Source organism: Aythya marila (genome assembly GCF_965140915.1).
Source record: "Aythya marila genome assembly, chromosome: 2".
Classification (NCBI taxonomy): Eukaryota; Metazoa; Chordata; class Aves; order Anseriformes; family Anatidae; genus Aythya; species Aythya marila.
The window spans coordinates 42746826-42772831 of NC_139043.1; the positions used below are offsets into that span (position 1 = coordinate 42746826).

A 26006-nucleotide genomic window follows, 5' to 3' on the forward strand; every position below is an offset into this window, starting at 1 on the left:
TTTTTTTTTTTTTTTTTTTTTTTTTTCCATCAACTGGCAAGAGAAAAAACATGTTTTTTTTTACTGGTCTCTCTATCCTTGTCTTTTTCCCAATATGGTAGGAAATATAGGAGCATCTGCTACTCTCCTCCAGCTGTCTGCAAACCTCTAGCTGATGCTTTGTGTCTTTCAGATCCTGATTTTCTGTCTACATAAAGCATAATATATTCCCAAATGGTTCTTTCTTCCTCAGTGGTGCTGTTTTTTGTGTGTCAGGGAAGGGAAACCTTGATACTTTAGTCATCTCCATCTCCCAAGAGGTTAATGAGAAACAACAGTTGCCTGGTGGCTATTTTGCAGTCCATCTGGAGACTGATTCAGTGTCCACCATTCTGCTGCTCATCTGGTGGCCACCCTGGGTGGTGTCCCACCTAATGTCCTTGCTTTGCCTTTCTCCTTCATTAGTTATGGCCTCTGTGGGGGCAGTGGACATTGGTGGTGCTGGCACTGTCCCACCACCAGAGAGACCATGGCTTGGAGAGCATGGGACCATGTCTGTTTGATTTGGCAAAAATGCAGGGCTTTAGCCCCACTGTTAACCCCTTTTCCTTCATTTCCTGCTGCTGATTCCTCCTCTTAACCTCATTTACCAGGGCAGTCTGATCCCATGGAGCAGGGATTGCTCTGATGGGAGCTGAGGAGAACACAGACAGCTCAGCTGCTTCTCTGCAAGGTAGCTCAGCAGCGACAATTCAACACTGCCTTTTTGTTCCATTTTAATATTTTCTTAATTTTGTAATAAAATGAAGTTTCACTTTCTTCGCTCGCTAATAGTATTTCCTCACTGTCAGCTGTGAGGGTGGAAAATGAACGTTTTGAGGCCTTTTTTACTCCCCCTCCGCTGGGACGTGCTGACTCAGCGCCAGGAATTCCACACGCAGGGAAAATGCGACACTGCTGTGTCTGTCGTGCTTTGGAGCCTTGTCACATTTGAAGCATGACATGGATTTGCCTTTTATATCCAATTCACTTATGAAAAGTGTAAGTATTTTTGCAGTATGCGTTTTGTGAGTTGTGCCCGCTCTTAAAAGGGAACGGTATTTTTGTCTGTGTTAAATACAGATTTCTCAAAATAAAACTGTCAAGGCTGTGCTTTATGGTGGATTTTGTTTTTCTTAAGCAATGTCTATGTAGATCTTTTCCTTAGTTCCTGTAGTAGTTAAAAGAGTCCAGACTCCCTGAAAATTGATGTATCCTCAAGGACTAGTAGGTTTCCATTTCTGGCATGTGCATCAAGATGAATAACTGTTCTCTAGCAGTCTGTATGGACTCAGGCTAAGTAGACCTCAACCTTTATCCCAACAGGAATTCCCAGACAAGAAAATTCTGACTTCATTTATGGTTTATAGGAAGTAACGTAAAACATGACAAAAGAAAGCGTTCGGTTTTCTTCACAAGCAATCACATGGGATCTGTGTGCTGCTTGAATTCGCCTTTGGGTCAATAGGTCAAATATTAAAAAGCATTATACTGTCCCAAAAAGTCCTCTTAAAGCTTCTAATGCTTTCCCAGTGCTGATAATTTACTACCATTAATAGTAGCTAGTCTTTTTTCTAGTGCAAGTGTAGACAGTTAAATGCTAAGCCTTTGAATTTTACATGAAGAAATCTGAGTTTCCTGAGTTAGTCCCAGCCTAGAGAAGCTTCTGAAGAGAAACATGTAAATTCCCATTGATTTACAAATAGATGCAATACGAACCGTAATTTAACTCTGTGTGGGACTGTAACCAGGCATGAAAAACATCAGAAGAGGAGGGATGTCTGCTTTTTTATTTATTTATTTATTTTATTTTTATTAAATCTTTATTAATCTCTCTGAATATTCTGAATATAGTTTTAGAAATATTTTTCAAGCACAGATCCTGATACTGCCACGTAAGATCAATGTAAATTTAGGTTTCAATTAGGAATGGATCAAGCCGTGACAGAACAAATACTTCTGTCCTTAGGGAGAACAGCTGCTAGAAACTGTGGACAGAGAGTCCTGAAGCCACCCTGGCCAAGTACTAGTTACACGTGCATGAAAACATCTGGAATTTGTGCCTCTGCTGCTTCATTATGACATCCTATGGCCACTGGAAGATCAGACAGCAAAGCCCTGCCTTTCTCCACACTCCTGTGATATAAAAAGTCCCTCTGCTCCCTTTTCTGAGCTTGATGAGCAGTAGGTAGCATCAGCTTCAACACACCACAATCTCCTCGAATTGCACAGGCAGGAATTATCCATAGGTTTATCTGACTACTTTAAATCTTCAATTTGAGGAGCCCAAAGTTGTCTTCTGTATTGTCAGATGTCTGCACAGAGGAAGTGATACTACTGTGTCTTGAGAGAGATTAGGGAGAAAAACATTTATTTCCACTACCATTTGTAATCCTTTTGATCCAGTGTTAGTGTCATGAGAACAAAGACATTCTGCTTGAAACTTTGTGCTAAGAAAATAGCTTAGCCCCGCCAGCTCCAGAAGTTACCAGACCATGGCTTGGAAGTTGCCACAGTGACAAATATATACTAAAATAGTGAGGTCTCTGAGAAATTCTGTAATAATTTCAGTTATTTGCTGAAGAATCCCCATTGCTTTTTATATAAGTCCTCCTTTTCAGGATCTGCTATCATAACTTTACTGACTTCAGCTTATGCAAAGGAGGACTGTAGAGTTCATGCAAGAGATTTATATTGTCTGATTTCTGTGTTTATTTCAGTGTTTGGAAATGTTACGATTTTAAGTAGATCAAAAATCATTGCAATTTTTCTTTTTAAATATAACTACGATTTGACTTTTTTGCACTGAATATTTCTATATAAAGAAAATGCACTTCAACTAATTAGTGTCACTGGCACATTGCAGATCTTTCTTAAGCAAGAGAAGTGAGTAGAGCTACTAAGCAGTTAGCATTTGTGTGGATACTATCCTTCAAAATACCAAATCATTGAAATTATCCATGGTAGTGGATGTGTTTTGTACATACATCTAAGATCTTTTTAAAAGGACTTTACGTTAATCTCTAAGTTTAATTTTACTGATTTAGTGCATATGGCTTTTTAGCTAAGATTAGCTTTCTTTCCTTGTTTGTTGATAATGGAAGGTTTAAACTGTTGCTTGATTGTGTGCTATGTCCTCTGTAAACCAAATAATCTCTCTTGTGACCTCGTCTTTCTCTGTGTAAGTATACACACATATATACAAATGCACCCTTGCTGTTGGATAGTATTATGTAAAATACATTTCTGAGTAGTAGGAGTTAAATTGCAAGATTCATCGTCTGTGCAGGGGCAAAGGACTTGACTCCTGTCTAACTATCGGTAAGAGAATCCTGGAAAATATACATCAATCAGAGTGTCATTTACCCAGCATAGTATAAGGTAAATAAACATACTTAATGCAATATTGTCTAACTTTGCAATAGGACACCATGTCTTAAGTTCACTAGGACCAAGTCAGTGACAAATCAAAATAAATAGGTGAGGTGTTAAACTTAGATTGCAGCTCATCAGGCAAATCAGCTTTTTTTTTGCCTTTTTTTTTTTTTTTTTTCTTCCAGAGGTCATAAGTGAGTTTCTAATTTGGGGTTCATGGGTAGGAGATTATGTATTTTTTTCCAAAATTATTATAGACAGGCTTCAGGTAATATGAGATAATGAACTGAATCCTTCTTAAGAGCAATATAAATAGCAAAGTCGTCATTAAAGCAGTATGAAAGACAATGGGGAGGCAACTGAACACCTTCAGAGCATGAGTGACACAATGGTTTTAGCAGAGGCTGAGCTGCCTTTTTGGCTGCAGTGCACTGTGTGAGTTAGAAAGCGCGGAAATTTGTTTCTAGGAAAACTAAAAGGTAGGGAGCTATAAAAATCTCACCTCATAATGGCAGAAGTGTGAGAAATGGGTTTTTATATCAGCCTGTGATAGTTCTGGTTAGGATCATATTTTGTGCAAATAAAAGTAGGTACTATGTATCTCATGCAATGCTCTGAAGGCAGAGACCATAGTGACTAGAGTCTGTATTTGTGACCCAAGATGAAGGGCAAATCAAATCACCATTGGCAGATAAAATGCATGATGGAAAGTTCTGCAGCAGCTCTATGGTGGACAAACCAATAACAATTCGGTTCCAGCAATATTTAGCTTTAGCAAATGCTGTGCTGTCCATGAGCAAACTTAATTAAGAGAAAGCTGAGGCCAGCTTACACAGCACCATGCAGCACTCTGATAGTTTGCACAGTGAGAAGAAATCCTGAGCATATATAAACTGTGAACTTCTTTTAAAGTTCATGTTTTTAATTAAAACTGTACTTCTAAGTAATACTTTGCTGTGGAGCTGATACAGGTATTTATGACAAACAGTTTCCTCCGATACTTTTCTTTTTCTCTTCATAGGTCATAGTTTTTAGAAACTTGCTTGTTTGTAATTTTTTTTTTGAAAAAAAATTGGTAGAACAAATGTTAACCTGTGCCTTGTTTGAGAAGTAACTGCACAAAGCACTTCAGTGATGGTACAGCAAGCCTGGGTGCCTGAGTCACGTCTCTCTTTTCTGATTAAATGATCCCATGTAATGGGCCTTGTGGAGGAAATTCTTTTCTTTGGGTCATTGTAAAGCTCAGATGTGCTCAAATTTGCTTATGCAAATAAGAATGAAATGCTTTTGAAAATCATTGTGAAATTGCTTTTCTTCAGAATAGCACTTAGAAATGCTTCATGTGCACAACCAGTGTCTTTTCAGAAAGCATCCTTGTCATTGGCGACAGGGTGTTGACCTGACCTGTTGACAATCAAGCTTATGCAGAAAATGCATGCTGCAGTTTTAGTTTTAGATATAATGCTTCATGGATTGGGCTTAATTATTGTTGTACAATAGTTGCCTAATTATGCAAAGGCCTAATATCCTGCAGCGCTGTAGAAAAGCCAAGTGACTAATAAATTTTGAACCGTTGTAGTGTAAGAGTTGGTTAGGGTTGGGTATAGAAGAAAGCCAATTTATGAAATGTAGTCAGCACTCTGTCTAAAAAGGCACAGTGACTACCATGAAGTAGATGTAGCAGGGTTGAAGAGAAATTTAATATCTCAGGATGTTAAATCTTGACATATTGAAGCCTTGAAAAGGCCATCAGACAACACCCATGTTCTTTTGAAGGTCCCTAAGACAAAAGAAAGCCCAGAATACCCCAGTGTCTTCTGCTCTGCAGTACTTTCCCTGTGAAGTCTTGGTGTTCAGACATGGTCTCGGTTGAAGCTGGTGCTTCAGGCAGGGCCTGCTGCAAAGAGCATTGGAAGGACTCAAGACAAGACAGCTGGCATCGTTTTTACCAGTTTCCTTCTGTTGGATTATCAGTACTTTGGGCACTAATAAAATCCATGTAAATTTTAGGCTCTCTGAACAGTCTTGTAAGCCTTTTGGTGTGCTGCTCGACAAGAAAGTGAAACTAGCCAGAGATCAATAGTTAACTGGCCATTGATTTAGCTGTCTGCACTGTTAAAAATGTGCCCACACAAAGGGAAGTAAATAAGCCAGTAAAAAGTCAAAGGGAACCCTGGCAGCTGCACTTGATTCATTCTGTTCACCTCGTGTTACTGCAATAATGGCTCAAAAGATGTTGTTAGCAGTTTGGAAGGACTCTATGGTCTGGACCATTGCTGTATGTTCTTTTGTGTTTCCTGTGGGTTTGTTAGCTTGTTTGCTTCTTCTTTTTATAAAAGAAATTATAATATGACAATCCTTGAAAACAGAGCTACTATCACTTAATTTAAATCAGCATACCTTCATTGATTCACAGGCACTATATGGATGTACACTGGAAGGATCCCAGTCCCCGTGCCTCCCTCCCAAGCCCACTGGGCTTCCTGCCATTGCTTTCTGGTGCTGGGAGGTGGTGGAATTAGGGTGACTTTCTTCTAACTCTCACACCACTAGCCCATATTCATCCTATCTAATTGTGGTAACTAAACTAGGAGCCTTCTGTCATGCTTGGATAGGTCAGTGAAGAGAGAACTTCTCCAAGTGTTGCTTGCAGATTTTAGGTGTTAGATCTGTAGTTAGACACTTGAATTAGAAATTCAGTAGTAAATTCTCTGTTTGAAAGTCAGACATCTTTCACATATATGCAAAAGTATGCTACAAAAACTCTAAGGAATAAATGGGAGAAAAATAAAAAACTGGAAAAAATATTATCTTTAAATTCTTTTATTTTGGTGTATAAATCCAGGCAAATGCATATCAAATCAACTTTCAAGAGAATGTCTATTTCAGACGTTCTGGAAAGTTCTCATGAGCTGCAGTACTAAAAAAAGTAGATGTTATATAATAAAACAATATGAGGGGAGATTGAATGTGAATCTATTGAGAGAGAATGTTTCATTTAAGCCCAGTGGCTTGCACAGAATCCAGTCTAGAAATAATGTAATAAATTGAAGATGAGACTGATGCTACAATACAACTAGTTTTCAAAGTACTGAGCAAACACTGGAAAATTTTTGGAATGGCATATAAATGTTTCCATATAAATGATCTGGTTTCATATAAATGGTTCCACATAAATGACTTTTTTCCATAAAGAGTGTAACTATTTTTATGTTAAGTTCAATCCAGATCTTTAAAGGAGAGAAGTGACACATATCACCTGAAGATCTGGGCACTGGCCATTATGCAGAGATGAACTAGTGTGGGGGAAATACTAATTGGGTGTGATTTGAACTTGGGTCTAAAATGTTTGGAAAGACGTGACCATGCTTCTAAAATGAGCTGTAATATTGATCTGCATCAATATTAATATGATGAAGTCTCAATTTATTAAAGACCAGAAAAAGCATATGATCTGTTAATATAAATATTGAGTGCCTCTTTAAAAAGAGCCCTTCAGAATCTCTCACAGATCCACATACAAAGTTATATTCATATGCGTTCCCGGAATAATTTTGGAAGATAGGAAAGGAACGGTTTGAACTAATAATCTGTGCTTAAATTCCTAGAGCAAGCTGCTCCAAGTAACTTAGGTTGAATAAAAAGAATTGGTATACGGGATTCCTGAATAACCCAAACAGACTTAGTTTCCAGTCCTACTGAGATTACAGAAGGTTTCAGTTCCTTTTGGGGAAAAATAACACAGCCAAAACCTGCCAGCCCCTCCCTATGTGTCTTTAAAGAATGCATTACTAAATGTCCTACGTAAAGAAGGCTCAGCCTCTTCTTGCACCAGCAGAAACTGTTCTTTCAGCTTTTCATGCAGTGCTTCCAAAGATTATCTCAAGATGGGAGGGAAAATCCCATCTGAGCATTGTCCTTTCTTTCAAGAGTGGCTGGGAGGGTCCAGCAAAGCAAATGGCAACTTTGAGTTGCAGCACGCCCTCCGCTGGGTTTTATACATTTCAAATGATGTTCGTGTAGTGTGTTTCAAAGCCTCTGCATTATAAACTTCTTCTGCCTCCTTGGCACGGACCTTGGGAGCTGAGTGACTGACTCAGTTCTTGCTAAAAGGCAGTGACAAAGTTTCTGGCTGTTTCCCCAGTACAACAGCTCCTGACTGCTGAATTCCAGAGCCTTACAGCAAGACGCCTGCTGCTGAATGCTGGAAATGCTCTGATGCTGGGACTGAGTCAAAACCTTGGTTTTAACCTTCTGTTGGTTTGCAGTATTCACACTTTTAAACCTTTCTAGATGTGTTTTTGGCCAATGTTAGAGTGTCCATCATGCACACGCCCAGCCAGAATGGCTTAACGACATGGGCTTGCAGTTAGTGTCCCTGAAGCTAACATGACAGAGCAGCTGCGGTATTTGGGCTATGAAGACGGGGAAACAGGCTGGGGTGGGAGCAAAAGGATCTGCAAAGAGCCCTGCGGCTGTCTGGAGAGGAGCTTTAATTGGGTTCATTTCCTTTTTTTCTTCCTTGGCAACCCATTTTGTGGCACTCTGTATGCATGCAGACTGGCACACGCCAGGACCCAGAAAGAACTCAGTCTGCAGTGTGAGTCTAAGTCTGGCTTTCAGAGTGTTGGGGCCATTGGGATGAATTCACCTCCATTTCTGTGGGGCTGTAGTGCACGTGCAAGCTGTGCTTTGGAGGTATCACCCTTCCTGGACTGTCAAGCACAAGATCTGGGGAAAAATGAAACTCAGTGAGGACAGCTGAGAGGAGGCTTTTGACTGTACCGTGAGACTGCGCTTGCACATTTACATGCCTTGAGAATGATGCTCTTGGAGCTGGCACATGCAGCAGTCTCCAGAGCCCTCTTCCCTACCCCCACCTTCAAAAAGCAGCAGCTGGGCTTGGCTTTGCACCCATTAATTAGTGGTGGTTAGTGCATGGGGTCTGGGAAAAGGAGAGGAGCTGTGCTGCTGCCTCCTCCAAGCCTCCTTCTCACCTGGGGGTTATTGTGTGCCTTGGCAGGACATGGCGGGATTGTCTGGTGTGTCATTCCCTTCTGGTGTCCCCAGTGTGGTAGGACAGGGACTATAAAGCCCATGTGGCACAGGGGGCTTTGCAGTGCTTTGCTGATTGCCTTACTGCAGTGAATGTGGGGTGTCCAAACCTGCTGGACGTGTGTGGGGGTGGTGTGTGGCTTTCTGCTGCTTGACCCCTTCTACTCCTATCTGGAATATGGGAGGCATAAGAGGAAAATGTAGTTCTGAAGGGATGGTGAGCTTCACATGAATGACTTTAAGCTCTTTCTCTTGAAAGTATGGGCTGATATTGATGGCTGGCCAGCTTGGGGTTGGACATGAGAATAAATGGGATTTTAGCATCTCAAGGTGGAAAAGCAGTGTTTTTTGATGTTTGGTGACAAGCCCCAGGAAGAATTAAATGAAAGAGGGAGAGTTTTGGCACACTGTGTGGGTCCAGACACCACAGTCCCCACCAGTCCTGCAGCTTTGGGATGTGAACCTTTCCTGAAGACAGAAACTTGACTGTAAACTAGCTTGGATGATGAAAGGTGAGCAATTTGCAGGATGCTTACATTTATTTTTCTGGTTAGGCTCATCTGGTCTGCAAACAGGCACATTTGAACAGTAAAACACCTTTCCCCTTTTAAAGTGAGAAGCTTCACAGCCAAACTGGGGATGGGAAGTGTGTATGGCACATCAGAGCTTGGGAAGCTGGGATGTAAAGGTTCAGGTGAAATGAGCACCTCTGAGCTGCAGAGGAAAAAATAGTGAGGAGCCCTTGTGCTAGAAAACATGGCCCCATGTGGGGAGTGGGGCCAAGGCTAAGAAATGTGCCTTGTGAGGAGGGTACGTGGCTGTGGGGTCTTGTGCGAGGCACTGCTGGTTTCCCATGTGGTGGCAGGGGCACGCTGCTCTGTACAGCTCCTGTAATACGTGCTCACCTCCAAGCATAACACGCTTCACAAAGCTTCATCGCTTGGGGAAGGCTTTTTATCTTGTTTTACTTTGTGGTGTGAGATATGGCTTCTTTGGGGTTATATTTCTCTTTAAAGGAAAGGGGTATTTCTCTAAATGTTATATTTGTATAGTAAGGAAAAATAACATGGATTTTTTTTTCCCTTTCTTTGAAAACACTGCTGCATTGTGGAGGTAGCATGAGTGGCCTCATCTGTCTCTCTCTCTGCTTGCAGCCCTTGTTTATCACATTGATAAAAGATAGGATTGGTAAATCCTTGTGAGAGAGTGATGTGGCCTGCTAGTCTTTCATTCTTCCTCAGAGTGTAGCTAAACTTTCCATGGATATTTAAAACAACGGCATTTAATCTCTAACACAGTTAAAAGGCTTATGTGTTCTTACTCCAGAAGTGAGACACATTGGCGGCAGCTCTTATTTATTTTATTTGTTTGCCACAGCTTGAAAACTGAGTAGTCAAAAGTTCTCATTTTAATATTCTGCTGGAATGAATTGCTTCAGTGAAAGCAAAGGATGTTGTGCAGTTACTGAGGCATAACGCGGCTCTTTCCATCTTAGTCTGTCCTTTTGGCTGTGGGGATCTCATCTGCATAATACTGCTAGATTTTTTTTTTCCTTAATATTGACAAGGGATGTCAGTCCCTGAGCACCAATTGGTTGATTCATCAAAGTCTTTAACCAGTCAACGGGTAGAGGTTTGCATAATATTAATTGCCTCTATTGCTCAAATTGCCTGAGCCCCTCCTGCTGGCTGCAGGCCTGGCAGGGCCCCACCAAGTCTATGGGGAGTGCGCTTGGCTGTGCTGGTGCGAGCCTACAGGAGGCAGGAGAGACAGAGGGACAACAGGCTGGGGCTACTCTTTGTTCTAATTCGAGTTAATTGCAGCTAATGCTTTGTAGGCTTTGGCATGGTGGAAAGAAAAATTAAAAGTCAGCCCACGCTTGTGCTGCATCCCCAGTGCTCCTGTGAGGGAACCCATTTGGGAGTTTCTGATGCTCAGCCATCCTCCGGCTCGAGGTGCAGGCAGACTGGTGTAAATCAAATGTACAGTGATCATTATTTACTAAAAGTTCCCTGTTTCTCAGTAACTAATCAGTGAATTGCTCAATCGCCGTAGCATAATTCCTTCCTGTGCAACGAGTTGCTGGAGCTGCCAACTTTGGGGCCCTCTTCCCCCAGACCTGCTCCAGTTGCATCAGCCTGTTGATTTCAAGTTACCAAGCGTATAGGAAATTCAGGTTCATATTTCTGGGAGCAAGTGGGAAAGAAGGGATGAGCTGAGCCCAAATCTGGAACAGAGGAGGGAGCACTCTCTCAAAAGCTGCCTGGACGTGATCCTGGGCAAGCTGCTCTAGGTGTCCCTGCTTGAGTGGGTCTTGGACCAGATGGCCTCCAGAGGATCCTTCCAACCCTGACCATTCAGTGATTTTGTGATTCTGTGATTTTCAAAGTACTTAGGAACAATGAAGACATTTCCTCATCTCCTATATCTTTCCATGTTTCCCTCTTGTGGCCTGTGCAGGGAAAAAAAAAAAAAAAAAAAAAAAAAAAGTTACAGGCAATAAATCTTAAAACAGTTTGCACACAAAAAAGGGGAAAGATGAAGAAAAAAAAAAAAAAACAAAGGAAAATGTTTAGTCTTTTTCCTCCCTTCTCTCACTTCCCTCCTTTCCTTCCTTTCTTTCCCTTCCCTTCTTTCCTTTCCTCGTTCCTCCTTTCCTTCCTTTCCTTCCAATTTTTCCCCCCTCCTAAAGCTAAAAAATGTAATCAAAATCTCGTATTCCTCTTTTCTTGCCTGCTTTCCCCCCAGTACCGTTTACATGATTTCCCTTACATTGTCAATACTGTACCCATTCCAACCCCTCACTAATATCTTTTGGTTATTGGAGAGGAACTAGCTTTCTGATCTGCATGAATGTAAATTAAAGTAAAAAAGAAAGGAGGATGACTGCAGGGAGAGAGGATTGGAAAGGGAAAGAACGTTTTTCTTTGGGGATTTTGGGGTTGTAACTCCTCAATTAGCAGTAACTTTGCTGTTTGTGTGTGTGGTTTTCCTGTCCTCTGCACCTTACTATAAGGCATGGTAATAATTGGGTATATTTTTACGGACAGCAGCTTGACAATGTGCCTACATTGCCTACATTTATTTCTGTTTTGTGAAGTAGCAGTGAATTCAACCTGCATGGTAATGGGTAGTTTCTAGGGGTAATGGGTCTGGAGATGCAAAGGTAGGATGCAATGGGCATTAAGCAGTATGTCCAAAGGCAAGTAGTTGCAGTTCTTAGGTCAGAATCCAAATTATGCAGTAGAAAAGCATTACATGCCTCCTGATTTTGGAGCTTTTCTTCTCATCCAAAAGGGCTAAAATATCCCTTGAGCCTGGCATAGGTGAAGCTGAAAACTTTATTTGGCTTCTGATTCTAGTATTTTGCTAAGCTGGACTTTGTTTAGTCGTCCATGTCCCTGTAAAGGATGGGGTTGTGAATCACAGCTTGAAACTCGGATTTCTGCTTTGCTTTTCAAAGCTTTGAATGTGTAAGGCAGAGACAGAGCAGACATCTTGGTTCTGTGCTGTCTTCATACATCTTCCAAAAATGGGACCTGCGATTCGTTGTGTTTGACAAGACACGTCTGCGCTGATTTTAATGGGATGTAATTTGAAACCAGTTTAGTTAAACTGGGGCAGATGGCTGCAGGACTGTGTGTGATTTGCTCAGCGTAAGGTTGTGGTGCTGCTGCAAGGTTGTTTGTCTGGTTTTAGGACACCCCCTAGCAAAAAAAAAGATAATGCTATCGTCATATGCATCTCAGTGTTGAACTAGTACAAATTCATTTTGCCCATTAAAACGTGTAAGAAACAAAATCCAAAAATCTGTCTCAGAAGACTTTGTTAGGTAATGTATTATCTGGCTTACTGCATAGCATAGAAATTGCATATCATATTTTTGGTTATTAAGCATTAGAGAAAATTAAGTCATCATGTCTGATCTAAATGAGGCTTGTACTGACAGGTGATCAGATAGTAAGTAAAGCTGCTACCAGTGAATATGGCGCTGGAGCCATGAAAATTTGCAAGGTCTTAGCTAAATTGATTTAGCGTAATCAGGACCTGTTTGTCTGTAGACAAGGTTTTCATTTACTGTTTTAATACACTTATTTTGCATACTGCACCAATGCCTCATTTCTTTTCAGTTGTTCGGTTGGCAAGAACAGAATTGGAGTGTTCTGAAACTGAACCTGAAAGCACAGCCTGAACAACCTGAAAGCACATTCAAAAATAGAATGCAAAAGCTGTCTTCAAATTTATTTTCTCAATTAGTCATATTGAAAACTTTACTTTATAACAATTTAAATTTGATCTGAGAATGAAGATGTGACCTGTGTTACCAGTACTTTTAGCTTGAACTGCAGAACTTCCTGCTCCCAATTAGGTCTTCTAGCATATTACCTACCGAGACATTTTTGATGGGGGAAAAAAAGAAGGAAAAAAAATACTGGGGAAAATGTTCTGTGTTTTCAACCAACCTTACTCATGATGAACAGGTTGAATGGGAAGTCTGCAGGCTGGGAAGCACATCTGCTAAAAACATGTGTTGAATTTTATTTCTTTATTTATGTTAACAGTGAGCACATTTGTGGAAATCATGTTTTCTTCACAATCTGTTTGTTAAATTAGGACACAAACCCAAGAACACTTGTGCATGAGAGTAATTTTCTATAAATGAGTAGTGTCACTGAGTTCACTAAGAGCAGTCACGCAAAATGTTAAGCACATGCATGAGAGTTTGTAGAAATGTTGCAAATATGTTGTCATCATGAACAAATTTCCTATCTTCAATTGTGATGCAGCTATAATTTTTTGGCTTGGTCTCCTTTTGAGAAGCCCTCATTTTATAAGCCATGAACTATTCCACTTTGCTAAGCCTAACTGAGGATATTTCTCTTATTTTGTCACAGCAACAAGAGCAAGATCCCACAAATCTATACATCTCAAATTTACCCGTTTCCATGGATGAACAGGAACTGGAGAATATGCTGAAACCTTTTGGACATGTCATTTCCACCAGAATATTAAGAGATGCTAACGGAGTCAGCAGAGGAGTCGGCTTTGCCAGGTAAAACCCTTACTCTTACATGATTTATGCATATTTTTTTGACTTTGGTCCTTTGCAAATGCTGTCTACTCTGTAACACTGAAGCCTCATAGCTATCGGAAATGCAGAGCAGCACCTTTATCAGATTGTACGTCTGTTCTTTCTACTGAGCTGAGGAATACTGGTGCAGAAGGATGTTCATTTCATTGCTCCAGAAATTAGTTCACTGAATGTATGTATATAGAAATAAAAATAGCTACGAATAGTGAGCTATCCATGCAGTATCAAGCTTGGATAATAATAAATGTCCTACAGCAAAAAGAACACACTTGGTGAGGAAACTGTTTAAATGTCTCGCAAATATTTTGCAACAAGAAAAAGTAAATTTAGCAGTTGGAAGAGCAAGGGGGAGGAACTATAACTGAAAAAACACAGCTTCTTTGAAAGCTGCAAGGAACTCAAACCTATGAGAAGAGGTTAAGAAGAAATATTTGCATATAACAAGCCCTGTCAGAGTAGTTTAGACAAAATGGGCAACATATTATTACCATGTAGCTCGTTGTCAGTACAGAAAGACAAGTTTCCATGTTTACTCTCAGGGAATATTTACATAGATTCTCCACAGCTTGAAACATTCTTAAATCAAACAGTTTTCTTTTGAAAAGCCAAGGAATGGAGAGCTATATATAGAAGGGTATTGAAAAAGCAAATAAGGAGAAGAGAAATCTGTAACTGTGCTGTAAATCAGTCTTCTGCTTCAAAAGAAAGCTCAAAAATAATAATGATTAAAAAAAAAATCCCAAATAATTGTTTCTACAGAATATTCATACATTGTGCTTTGTAGTGGAGGCAAAATGACTTAGTCATCCTTTGAGTTTCTTTGAAATACACCATATCTTGGCATATCATGGCACTCATGCTAGTGTCATAACACCACTGAGTGAAATAGGGTACTGGATGATAAAAAGGCAGCTTGCAAGATAAGTGACATTGTAGTGTTACCTTTGTCCTTGATGTGAAAGATCATCATGCACAAACAATGTTAAGATAATACTGTCTGAATTCAAATAGAAAAAGGCAAAACATTTATGCTGAAAGATGACACGCTGTTCTTTATGCATTCTTGCAGATAATAACATGAATTTTTCTAGCTCACTAAATATAGATTGGTATAACTCATGGGTAAACTTGCATTTTAAAAATTGACTTTGTTTGTGAAAATGTATTGAATTATGTCGCATATTTCAAAAAGCTTTTGTGATCTAACGTAAAGGTTGTGTAAATCACCATGCAAACAACAGAGGGGTAAAAACTTGGCTGCATTGAACTATACCACTGATTTCGCATTGACCTGAGGGAGGCCAGAATTAATACAGAAATTCATAACCACAGTTGAACACTGACTCTTGTCTTTGCAGAATTACCAGTACAAGCTGTAATTACATGACCACCTGATCTTCTTTTTGTAATAGGGTGCTATTCAGTATCATTTTATTGCATGTCACTCAAAAGAGATGAATTTGTTTAGCTTTGCTTGGAGTCATGAGGATTTTTTTCTAGTGTACCTACATTGTGAGCAAACGCTGATTGGGTATAAGCAGGGTACATCTAGGGGGTGGCAGCTGCATCTCAGACCAGTTAAGATTTCAGAAGACTTCTTTTTAAGATTTTCAGGATCAGCAACCCATGTGGTGATCCTGGCTATTATATTTTCTGACTGGGACCCTTTTATCAGTGTAGCTGCGTCCTTGTGGAAATGCCTCATGCTGCTTACTTAGCACAGCTCTTAACTGAGCTACAGAAGTGCAGGACAAGAAGTTAACTTTGCAGACATTAAAACCCAGCAATTTTGGAATTTAATGTTTCACAATTATTAATTAACTACTGTGAAGATTAAAAATCACTTTTTGATTCTGTCTAATTATGTGAATGGTCAATCTCAAAATAAGTATATTCAAAAAGCAATCGGAAGTAAAGGCTTACTGTAGACAACTATTGTCACATTTTTTTCCTAAACGAATATGATTAGGAGTTTCATAATGCTGCAGGTGGCTACTTAATCATTTATAACCTGGGTAACTTCAAATGTTCTTGGATCACACTCTTAGATCTTGGATCCGAGAAATGTCTGGTCACATTAAAGTTCATCCTCTTTAAAAGTATGCACATACAAAACTAGCTCTCTTTTTGAAGCTGTTAAATTATTTCCTCTTTTGCACCCCTCAAAAGCAGCTGAACAGATTTTCCTGAAATTTTCCAGAATGTTTCATTGTGGCTTGAACCCAACTTTGCCTAGGTACACCCTGGGGGAGATTTTGGGGAGGAGAGTTACGAGCAAGGGGCCAGAGAAGGGTAGCTTTGGACTCCAGCTGTGGCTCCACAGAAATCCATTCAGTTGAAAGGGAATTGCTGTAACCTCTGGACAGCCACCTCTGCCTCGCAGCTCGCCCCTGCTTTGTATTTCAGAGCCTGTGCTACCTGGCTCCAGACTGCCAGTGGGAGCTGGCTTTCAGCAGGGTTTGTCTTGCTGCTGGCAGCTGACAGCATGGGTTTCTGCCGACACTGGCAAGCAGAAGCTGGGACTGACACAGCTGGTCACACAGTAGAGAGACAAATGAGGAGGAGGGGCAAGAAATACTAATGAGCAGGGAATATGGAAACAGGAGGAGGTGCAGATGAGAAGCTTTGTGTTCAGTCTGTCATAAGATTGCTTGTAGAAAGAGGGAATGATGCGGTGTTACTCTCACACAGGGATTTCATCACAAGACTTAAAACTGTAGGTGTTTCTCTTAAATCCCTGTTGCTGAGAGTCATTCAATGACTTCAGCATCTGATCTTTCATTTAGAAAGTGTAAGTGGATTCCTCAGAGCTTAAAATGAAAGCATAGTCCTTAATCCTCAAAAGAAGCAAAGGAAAAAAAATTCCAAAGCAACTGGATTTGAAGGCTTTTTTTTCTGAGATACAATTTTAAAGCGGCTCTGTCATCTTTTATGATTTTGGTTTTGCAAACTGACCATTAGCAAAGTTGTTGGTGAGAGTAAAAAGGAGATCTGAGGCTGTAAGTAAGAGAGAAGGTCTTGGAGGAAAGCTGGAGTTACTGGGTTTGAGAATGCACCAAAAGTGTGGAGAAAAATACTTAAATTCATCCTGAAGATGTGCTGTCACTACAAAGGTGACTCTGTGTGCCAAAAGACCTGACTTAACAAAGGCCTGTAAAGGGTGAGTGCCAGGTTTTGAGTGGGAGAAAATCTAACACAAAGTGGAGCCAAAGCAGTGGTGATTTTTGCTAAATGAAAGGGGAAATATTTAAAGGGAGATTTCTGCAGATCAGTGGTGACGCTGCTTTGGAGGCAGAGAAGTGTCAGCAGCACCAGGGGATAGGGAACATCCAGGTAGTTTAAGGATGCATTTGTGAAGAAGGGAAATGCTTTGTTCTTTCTTATTCAAGGGTTTAATTGAAGGCAGTTGAAAAGGTGTTATAAAAGGTGCTATAAATTTAACTTGAACAAATCCATCATCTGGGACAGTAGTGCAGGCTCAGATATGATGAGGATCATTCCTACTTTCAGTCAGAAGAATGATCTGTCAAATCCTACATCTTCCCCAGGAAATTGCTTTATAATTGGATATCTCAGATGAAACTGGAAATCCCAAACATGCCCCAAAGACTGTGTGTGATATCTGTATAATATTCCAATGCCTGCAGTGATAAATTTTCATTGAAAAGCCTCCCTGGAAGGGGTTCACAGCAGCACTACAGAGTGCTGGAAACTTCTGTAGAATGAGAATGTGTCTCCAAAATCTTCAGATTTCCATCTGGTATTGCAACCCAGATCAAATTTTGGTAAACCTAGTGCATCCCTGAGATTATTGCCAGGCTTGAGGCTGCACTTCCAGGGAGATGCAAATTCCAGAGTGGGACAGGTTAGGCAGGATCCCAAAACAAATATCAGTGGGTAGCCATAACATGAAAACACGCATGAAGCCCTTAAAGGTGAAGGAGGAGGAACAAAGAAGGTTAGGAGCCATAAGGTAATATGGCTTAGCAATTTTCATTACCTAAGCCCTAGGTACTGTGAAGAGAACTCTTTGGGACACAGAGAAGGGGACAGGGAAACAATGGGATATACCTTGGGGAGGGACTTACTGGTACCACTGAATCAATGAAATAAAAATTAGGGTTTAGAGCCGCCCAGTAAAATGCCATTCAAGTATTATTTAAGTATCGCCCCTACAGAGATAGCGATATTAATAATACCATACTTACATGTACCACAGTCAACTGAACAGTGGAGTGAGCATTTTATAGGTCCTTTTAAAGCTAAAGTGCAAAGAAAGAATTAGAAACCACTAACTTTTTTATTTTGTTTACTGTCTTGTAACTTAAAACGACCTTGCAAGATTCACCCCCCAAGCGACGTTTTACAACAAAGTCATAAGCCTCTGAAAACAGAAATTTATGATGGAAATGCTGACAGTCAGACAGTCAAGTATTGCACTGCTGGCGGGCACCAGTATAATGCTTAACCTGAGACTACAAAGACAGTAGCATAAATCAGCCGGGGTCTAGGTGGAAATGGCTGTGTGTTCATACTATTCTTTTTCCAGTAATGTGAGAAAATTTGTCCAACATAAACGGTCATAAAAGCTGGTTACGATGCCATTCCCACGGAAAGACCCAAGTCAAGAGATTCTCAATTAGTTGTCCCTATCATCTCAGAGCAAAAGGAAATGTTGAGGAAATGCTTGTGTCCCTTTGAGAAAGTGCAGGGGGGTCTATAATGGGGCATCTATCCATCTTGCGGTGTTTGGAGTTTAGGCTCTATCCTTGTCTTTTTCCCTACCTTATGCTCTTGGTGGAGCTTCCAGTGGGATGCATTTCTCCGCCTGGACATGTTTTTTATTAAACTTATCTCCTGCTTATCTGCACTTTATATGTCTTAAATGTTGTTTCCAAAGACTAAATTTGACTCAGCAACTGAAAGAGAGTGACAGAAAATGGGAAACAAGGATTTGAGCCCTCATGGGGTCATTAATTCTATATATAGCATTTTCACGTGGATTTCAGTAGAAATGGATTGGTTCCAGTTTCCACTCAAGCAAAATGAAAGAGCCAAGCCTTTAATTTGTGTATTCTTTTCCTCAAAGGAAGCTGCATGTCTTCCAGGATTTTTTTTCCAGGATAAAATAGGTGTCATTTAGTTACATCAGATTCCTTCTGAAATAAGCAGGTTTCTCTGTGTAGTGGAAGCGCCATAGCTCTGTCCGGGGAAACTGGTTCAGGCAGCTCAGAAAGGTCCCCTGGGTACAACAAATGCTACAGGATGGCCCAAACCCTCGGAGATTGTAACCTGTCCTCGCTGAGGTGCTTTCTGCAGATCTCGTATATCCATCCATGATAGCAGACAACCTCCCGTTGTTCATGCAAACAGGAATGAACGTGAAAAATACACAAGCAAGACACGCTTAGAAAAGACATTATTTATGAGCAATGAGGACATCTTGTCAAAATGATTATCTTTTCCTACACTGTAACTGACAAGGGGAACATTATTTTTCATCACAAAACAGTTTTAAACCCCAAAGTGCAAGCATCTAGAAGCAATCGCTTACCGGTAAGCGACAAGCTGGGGACATAAGACACCTGAATCAGTTACAGGGGAAAAGAAAATCTCAGGTTGTGGCCATATCAGACTTTTAGGATGCCTGGAATTAAATCAGCAAAATAAATTCAAGAAGTTATTGAACATAGCACTGTAGAAGAATGACAAGTATGCTATTAGGAGGACTGGGTGCTAAGAAGCCTCATACTAATCAAAGCTATTTTGTAACTTTAGACTGTTAAGACCATATAATTTTCTCTGAGCTCTTTTATATCACGGACGGTTGATGTAGTCCTGGTTACCTAATGTTGAGATAATACTTGTCTTTTACTAAAATACAACTTTCAGAAGCGATTTGAAGATAAAGATGAAAAAATAAGAAAAAGCCACCTCTTTTTTAAGTATGTATGCCAGTGGGTCATCTTCCCTGTAGTTAAATATTTCTGCCTGATTTCTCTTCTACATTTATCTGATTCTTGTCGCAACTTTCTCAACCAGATTAAAGAACTACTTAGTACCCACAAAGATACTTACGCACCTCTGTCAGGCTGCCCCTCTAGTCATTTATTTTTTTTTTAATAGTCTAAAGAAATTGAGTTCTCCACTGTGTATTCTAGCTGTGGCCTCAGTTCTTCAGACTTCACTGCAAAATACTGGAACTACCTTCCTACTATAATCTTTGCAAAATGCCTTAAATAGTGAAGAAGCATTATTCCTGATTTTATTAATAAAATAATAATATTTGTATGTTGATCATAACCTAAGTGTGGTAGTAATAATCTTTAATCTTTAAATGTTTGCTTGCAATATAAAAAATACAGGCCTGTTTCTCGTTTACATTATTATTATTAAGCAAAGAGACTATAGGGTATATGTAAACCAAACCCACATTTTACTACTAACTGGTAATTACATGGTACTGAATGTTTCACATATAATAATTATGTAATCATCATGTTATTCTTTGTGTATAAATTTTATTATGTTGTTTCTTGACACTGCCTGTCTTTATAACATACATGTATAAGAGCTTAATTTTTAGAATTTTTCTTTCTTTTTTTTTTTTTTTTTTTTTCCCATGGTGAAGGTTACCTAGTACTTATAACAACACATAATAACTACTTTGGAACCACTAGAGTCTTTGGAGAGAATAATACACATTTTAAAAATTATCTTTAAAAGTATTTAACAACAAGAGGTGAACCTCAGATGTTTTTGTTTCTATTTGCCTAACATTAATCATATTTTTTTTTGTCATTGTCGTCTTACTAGTCTTACTGAATCATCATAAATTTTGTAAGCTATGTCTAGAAAAATGATAATAACAGTCTTCAGATTTTTTAAATGAACTCCGTTTCCAGTGGGATGGAATATAGTCAGTCTAGTTACTTTTAGTTTCGTGCATAGACACAACTGGAAATAAATTTTCACATTTATCTTATTTTTGGGGGGGTTGGTAGTTATCATTACATTTAAAAATATCAGAAAAATCTTGCCTATGGCTTTGATTATTTTTTTTTTCTGCAATGCATTTCTAGACTCAAAATAGTGCTCAGTTATATTGTATCTCCAAGGTGTATCTGAACATGAATTATTGTCTAAGATTCTCTTTGGATCAACACCAAAAGCATACTGTTGAAGAGTTTGGAAGTAATGCATTGTGAATGATCTGATCAGAAGCAGATTTTTATTACCATGTAAAGCTGACGTCCTCACCTTTCCAGCAGGAGCTGAATAGTTGTACCTTTCAACAGAAATTTTGGAAGCATCTAATATCTTTACCTATCTCCCAGAATGTAATTTGCCACTTTTTGTTCCATCGATTGTGAAATAATAAAAAAAAAAAAATCACTGAAAAATGGATTGAAGAGTGCTCTTCCCCCGAGTTTACCTGTGTTCTGCTGACATTAGAAAACCCGTCCCCTGGAGCCCAGCTTTTAACATGTTGTATTGCTGTTAGCGTTCTTAAATAGCAGGCTCAGCCATTTAACATTTTAAAATGCTTCTGTCCCATACAATGGGAATAAACTCATGAGAAAAACATATTTTGTCCGGGTGCAGCCGGAGGGGAGGTCTACCCCCAGCGGACCCACTGCAGAAGGAAGGCACACGGGGACTCAGGTGGCAGAGACAGGGGATGGATGCAGTTGTTACTCAGCAACGCATCTGAAGGGAGCACGTATCGGCAGCTTTGTGTGCTGTGCTGCCTTTTCAAACTGAGTCGGTAATGCTAGTGTCGGTTTCAAGTGAAGCGTGTGCCAGATTACAGATAGCTAGCAATGGTATTTGAGAGCCGTTAATTGTGAAACTTGAGAAGAAAATGTGCGCCTTCTTTTTCAGGCTGCTTTTCGAGTGATGGCCTTTTTATCCCAGAACACTGTGGGTTTCACTTTTATTCTCTTCCCACATAAAATGCACAAAGTGCACTGAGTCTCTTTCACTTGGCAGCTTATATATTGCATTCTTTGCAGGGACTGCTTTGGCTTGTTAAAATGTGCCCCATGTATTAAAATGAAATTGTCACTGCTGTGTGGTGCAACATAACATGGTTTGACACTAAGCGCCTGCAGCTACAGAAAACAGACTTTTATTGCATGTATTCTTCCCGAGACAAGAGTCTCTAAAGGCAGACATTCGCTTAGTTAAATCTGAATGAAGCCAAAGTGAACAATCTAAGTTGCTGTCTGCGCGCCTGTAGAAACAGCCCAGCCCACATGATATGCAGGGAAAACAGAGATAGATCCCAGAAGCGACAATTTTTAATGATTTCAGCTGAAATAAACTGACAGAAGACTTTGGTTGGAGTGTTGATCAGGGTTTTTCAGAGAGGGTGTTGGGGGTAGTGGTCATTTTGGTCCCTCTTACCCTGGCAGACAAACCACTGCTCTAAACGCTCTGTTGAGACCGTAACCTGTGAGTTAGGCATATTACTTTTCCCCAAAAGCATGTGATAGGAAGAATGGCAGATAAATTTATTTTTTTAAAAATCTCGATCAGGGAGAAGTAAGGAATATTTGTCAGTGGTGTTACTTTGCAGGGAGTACCTGGAGGTAAGAAGTAATGCATTGGAGGAATATCGAACCTAGCTTTTAAACATCTTTTTAGTAAGAAAAAAAATAAAAAGAGTATTTTTTTTCTAGCTTATAATTTTCTATTTCTCTCTTTCCTCTCTTCAGACATTTTTATACCCAGTCTGTAGCAGAGCCAGTGAACCACTGTGGCATGCAGTCAGTTTTTAAGACCTGAACAAACTGCGAATTCCCTGATGTGAGATATAGCCATGGTTAGGATTTGACCAGTAACTTTGTGCTCTTTGACTGTTTGCTCAATAATGTATGTACTAGTTCACTGTTAGTGCTCTAATGACTCAATGCTGAAAGTTATCTTCAGGTCATAAAAGATGAACCGGCCAAGATTACATGCGAATTACCATCTTCAAACAGAATTTGGCTTTTTGTAATAGACATACATACTGCTTATGTTTAGTTTTGCCCTACTGTCCATCTTTGCACGTTTGTTTTTTTTTCCAACATTGATATCTCTAATAATTAAATAATAATAATTAATGTTACTTAATCCTCTGGGTTCTTCTCCAAATCCTGTATTTTTTTCATGCCATTTGAAGTTGTTATGGGTACATGAGGAATCTAGAAACAATTCTAGATTATTATGCTATTCCAGGCAGCAGATGAGAGCATAAAGAACGTCCTTGTTCGGGGAGAAACCCTGGAGGCAGGAGGGAGCTGCTCACTGACACTGCAGCAGCTCGCACACAGCCGGGAACACAGCTGCATGCTTTGAGGGTGGCAGGTCCTCCTTGCAAGCCACGCTGTACTGTAACGAGCTCAACCAGTTTCTCTGCAGAAGTCAGCAAGAACAGCTTTGAAGATTTCTCTAAGCATCTGTGCTTGTCCTTTTTTTTTTTTTTTTTTTCCTTCTCTATTCCTTTTTGTTTTTGCTGACTGAGCACTTTCGTAACAGTTTAGTAACACATATTGCCTCTACCCTCATCCCACCCTCTTCTCTTTTCCAGAATGGAGTCTACAGAAAAATGTGAAGTAGTAATTCAACATTTTAATGGCAAATATCTGAAAACCCCACCTGGTCTACCAGGTAAGTGTAGCCATCGTTATGATATTTAAAATTTACCGAAGAGTTTAGAATACAGAAATGCTGGAGTGTGTGTTGAGAGGGACTCACATCACTGGTTGCTGAGAGGGCATACGGTTTGCCTGGTTGAAGCCAATCATTTTAGACCCATAACAATTTCTTCTCTGCCCAAGTTTGTATTATTCAAACATTTATGTCTGACGGTTGTAAATTTAAGTACACATAAAAATCATATTGTCTTGCTGTTTCTCCCTTTTTTAATGTGCATATTGTGTGTGACTTTTTCCAATTTGAGCAAAGAACACACAGGTAAATGCCAGTGCTTTTCTAACAGCCTAGGAATATAACTAGACCAGCAACTGGTCTATATAATAGGTTATAAAATGGCCAGAATTTCACGTTGTTGTAGCTTTCTGTTCTTTACAGTTATTAGTATCAACAGCAGCAGCTTTTAATACTAACTGAGGATATTTCAAATATGAAGTGATTTTATACCATTTGTACTTGCAATGGCTTAATGAAACCCTGACATTTTCTGATGATATCCATCAAATATGTGTGGTATGTCCCTGCCATGTCAAAAACACAGTCCTAGCCTGTATCTTGTTTTTGAAATCTTCAGCTGTCATGTTTATGGTCATCAGCTGTGCAAAGTTTAGTGATCAGGTGCCTGAATCTTACGGCGTGACAAGACCTCCCTGAGGCCACAGATCTGTGAAGACTTCTCCCTCAAATTGTTTAAAGAGCTACTTGGAGTTCCTAGTATTAAATGAGCATAAAATCGTTGCACGAACTATGTCCTAAGTAATTCTCTACTTTTTTTTTTTTTTAATTTTCATTATACTATTTCCTTTTTTGGTTACTTTCATTAAATTCCTTCTTATTCCTTGTCTGGTTCTTTATGCAGAAGATGCACTAAATTCTCTAATTAAAAGAGAGCCATCTGCACAACTACTGTGTACAGTAATTTTATGCTGCAATGTACATATAAATTTTAGTCAAATCACCTTCATGAAAGAGTATAAAACTTTTAGTGCAAGCTGGAAGACTCAATTTTATGGCCCTCTTTTTCAAAAGAAGTCACTGACAGATTTTCTTAATACCAGCTAATGTATGTTATTTGTGTGAAGTGCAACAGACTCAGGCTGCATAGAACAAAGAGTAAAGCAGCACAGGTGGAGGAGACCTTAAACCGTTGGCATGCTTTTTCTGTGTGCATACATTAGGTCACAATAGTAATCTGTTTAATATCATAGCAACACCCAATGGAAAGAGTGTGAATAGCAAGGATTTGGGAAGAGCAGCTTCATCATTAGAATCCTGCATGCTCCATGGTCACATTCCCAGTTGTGTTAGAGAGGACAGATACTGTGAGCCAGAAATAAAGCAGAATATTTTTACAGTGCCAGAAACAAAAAGAACTACATGATAAAGAGTGAAAGCTAGAAGTTGAAAGCAATTATTTTATTTTATTTTACTTTATTATGTTTTATTTTTACTTTTTTTTTAAATGATCTTTCAGTCAGGAATATGCTGGGTGTTCAACAAAAGTGATGTAGGACATCAAAATAGGAGTCTTGATAAGACAGAGTACTTATTCACATTCCAAGAGATACAGTGAAATTTGATTTTAATGGTTATAAGTTTCTCTGATATGTTTTTCTCTTGATTGCTGTGCTCACACGGTATTTAGTTGCAAGGATGACCTGGGAAGTGACTATTTTAAGTGTTCATTTACCTGAGTGCCATTTAGATGCAGGTAAAGTATAATGCAGCATGGGGCAAACCAGTAACTGAGCTCACTCAACTGTGCACTAGGTATCTATCCCATTTCGTCCTCAGTTTTTGGAGGACAGATTTTGTAGCTCCAAACACAGAAAATAACAAATTGTCATAGTGTATATGATCCACATAAAAGATAATATTTGCACCTCATTATTAGATTAAGGCACTCTTCAGATCTATATTTAAAAGATTTCTCATATTAATTTACCTTCTTCTTCAGAAGCCAGAGAATGAACATGATCACTTGAGTAGCTGGGTCGATTGAATTGATACTGGCCACTCATATTATTTACCTTTGACCACTGCAAAAAGCAGTCAGTTCTATTTTCTTCTTCTTAATGTAGTTTCCCATAGAGCTTCTGTTTAGTTTATACTTCTGTGTTATGCACCTGTATTCAAACATTTCAGCAAAGGATAGAAGCATCTTGCTTTATCCCCCTCCTGGCAGTTGCTTATCTTCCAGCATGGAGAAGGAAAGAGAATTGAGTCTCCTGGAAAATCACACTCAGAGTCTGAAAATTATCCTCCCAGCATCTCAATAATTGGCATAGAAAGAAAATCATCTTTAGTTATTGCCATGACCTCTTTATGGATTTCGGTTAAAAAATGAGGAACCAGAGAACATTAGTAGAAGTATGCAATGCAATCTGTTATTAACCTCTACTGCTCAAGACATGATCTTACAGTGAGAGAAAACTAATCAATCCTTTTAGGGTTAAATTGAATTGATTGTGGATATTCAGATGGATTTCTTTCAGGCCTACCACTGAAATGCAAGGGTCTTAATTTTTTGTCCACATACCTCACCTAAGCTCTCACATTTTGGTTAAGGCTTGCTATCTCGTAACAGGTTGGATGAGGCCCATAAGAAAAGAAATCGACCTGGCTGCAGGCCGTTTGTTTTACCCTGCTCCCTGAGGCAGTGAGGTTATGGAGCAGACAAACTGTTTTGGCAGCTAGCTTCCATCCCCGCTGCCTTTCCCAGTTGTGTTCCCTGAGATGTGATGCTGGTGAGACAGTGGGATAT

General features: G+C 39.5%; 1 protein-coding gene across 8 annotated transcripts in view; it reads left to right on the forward strand.

Annotated features, from left to right (window-relative positions):
• The window catches only part of RBMS3 (RNA binding motif single stranded interacting protein 3), a gene marked incomplete at its 3' end in the record, with an annotated part of 697589 nt that overhangs the window by 531061 nt on the left and 140522 nt on the right, over positions 1-26006 (forward strand). For all 8 annotated transcript variants that reach the window (XR_014317039.1, XR_014317040.1, XM_082754887.1 and 5 more), the window contains 2 exons: positions 13344-13501; positions 23118-23197. Coding sequence is in view for 6 of the 8 variants with exons in the window: in XM_082754887.1 (XP_082611013.1) it covers positions 13344-13501; positions 23118-23197 (238 nt within the window). The remainder of the gene's footprint in view (positions 1-13343; positions 13502-23117; positions 23198-26006) is intronic.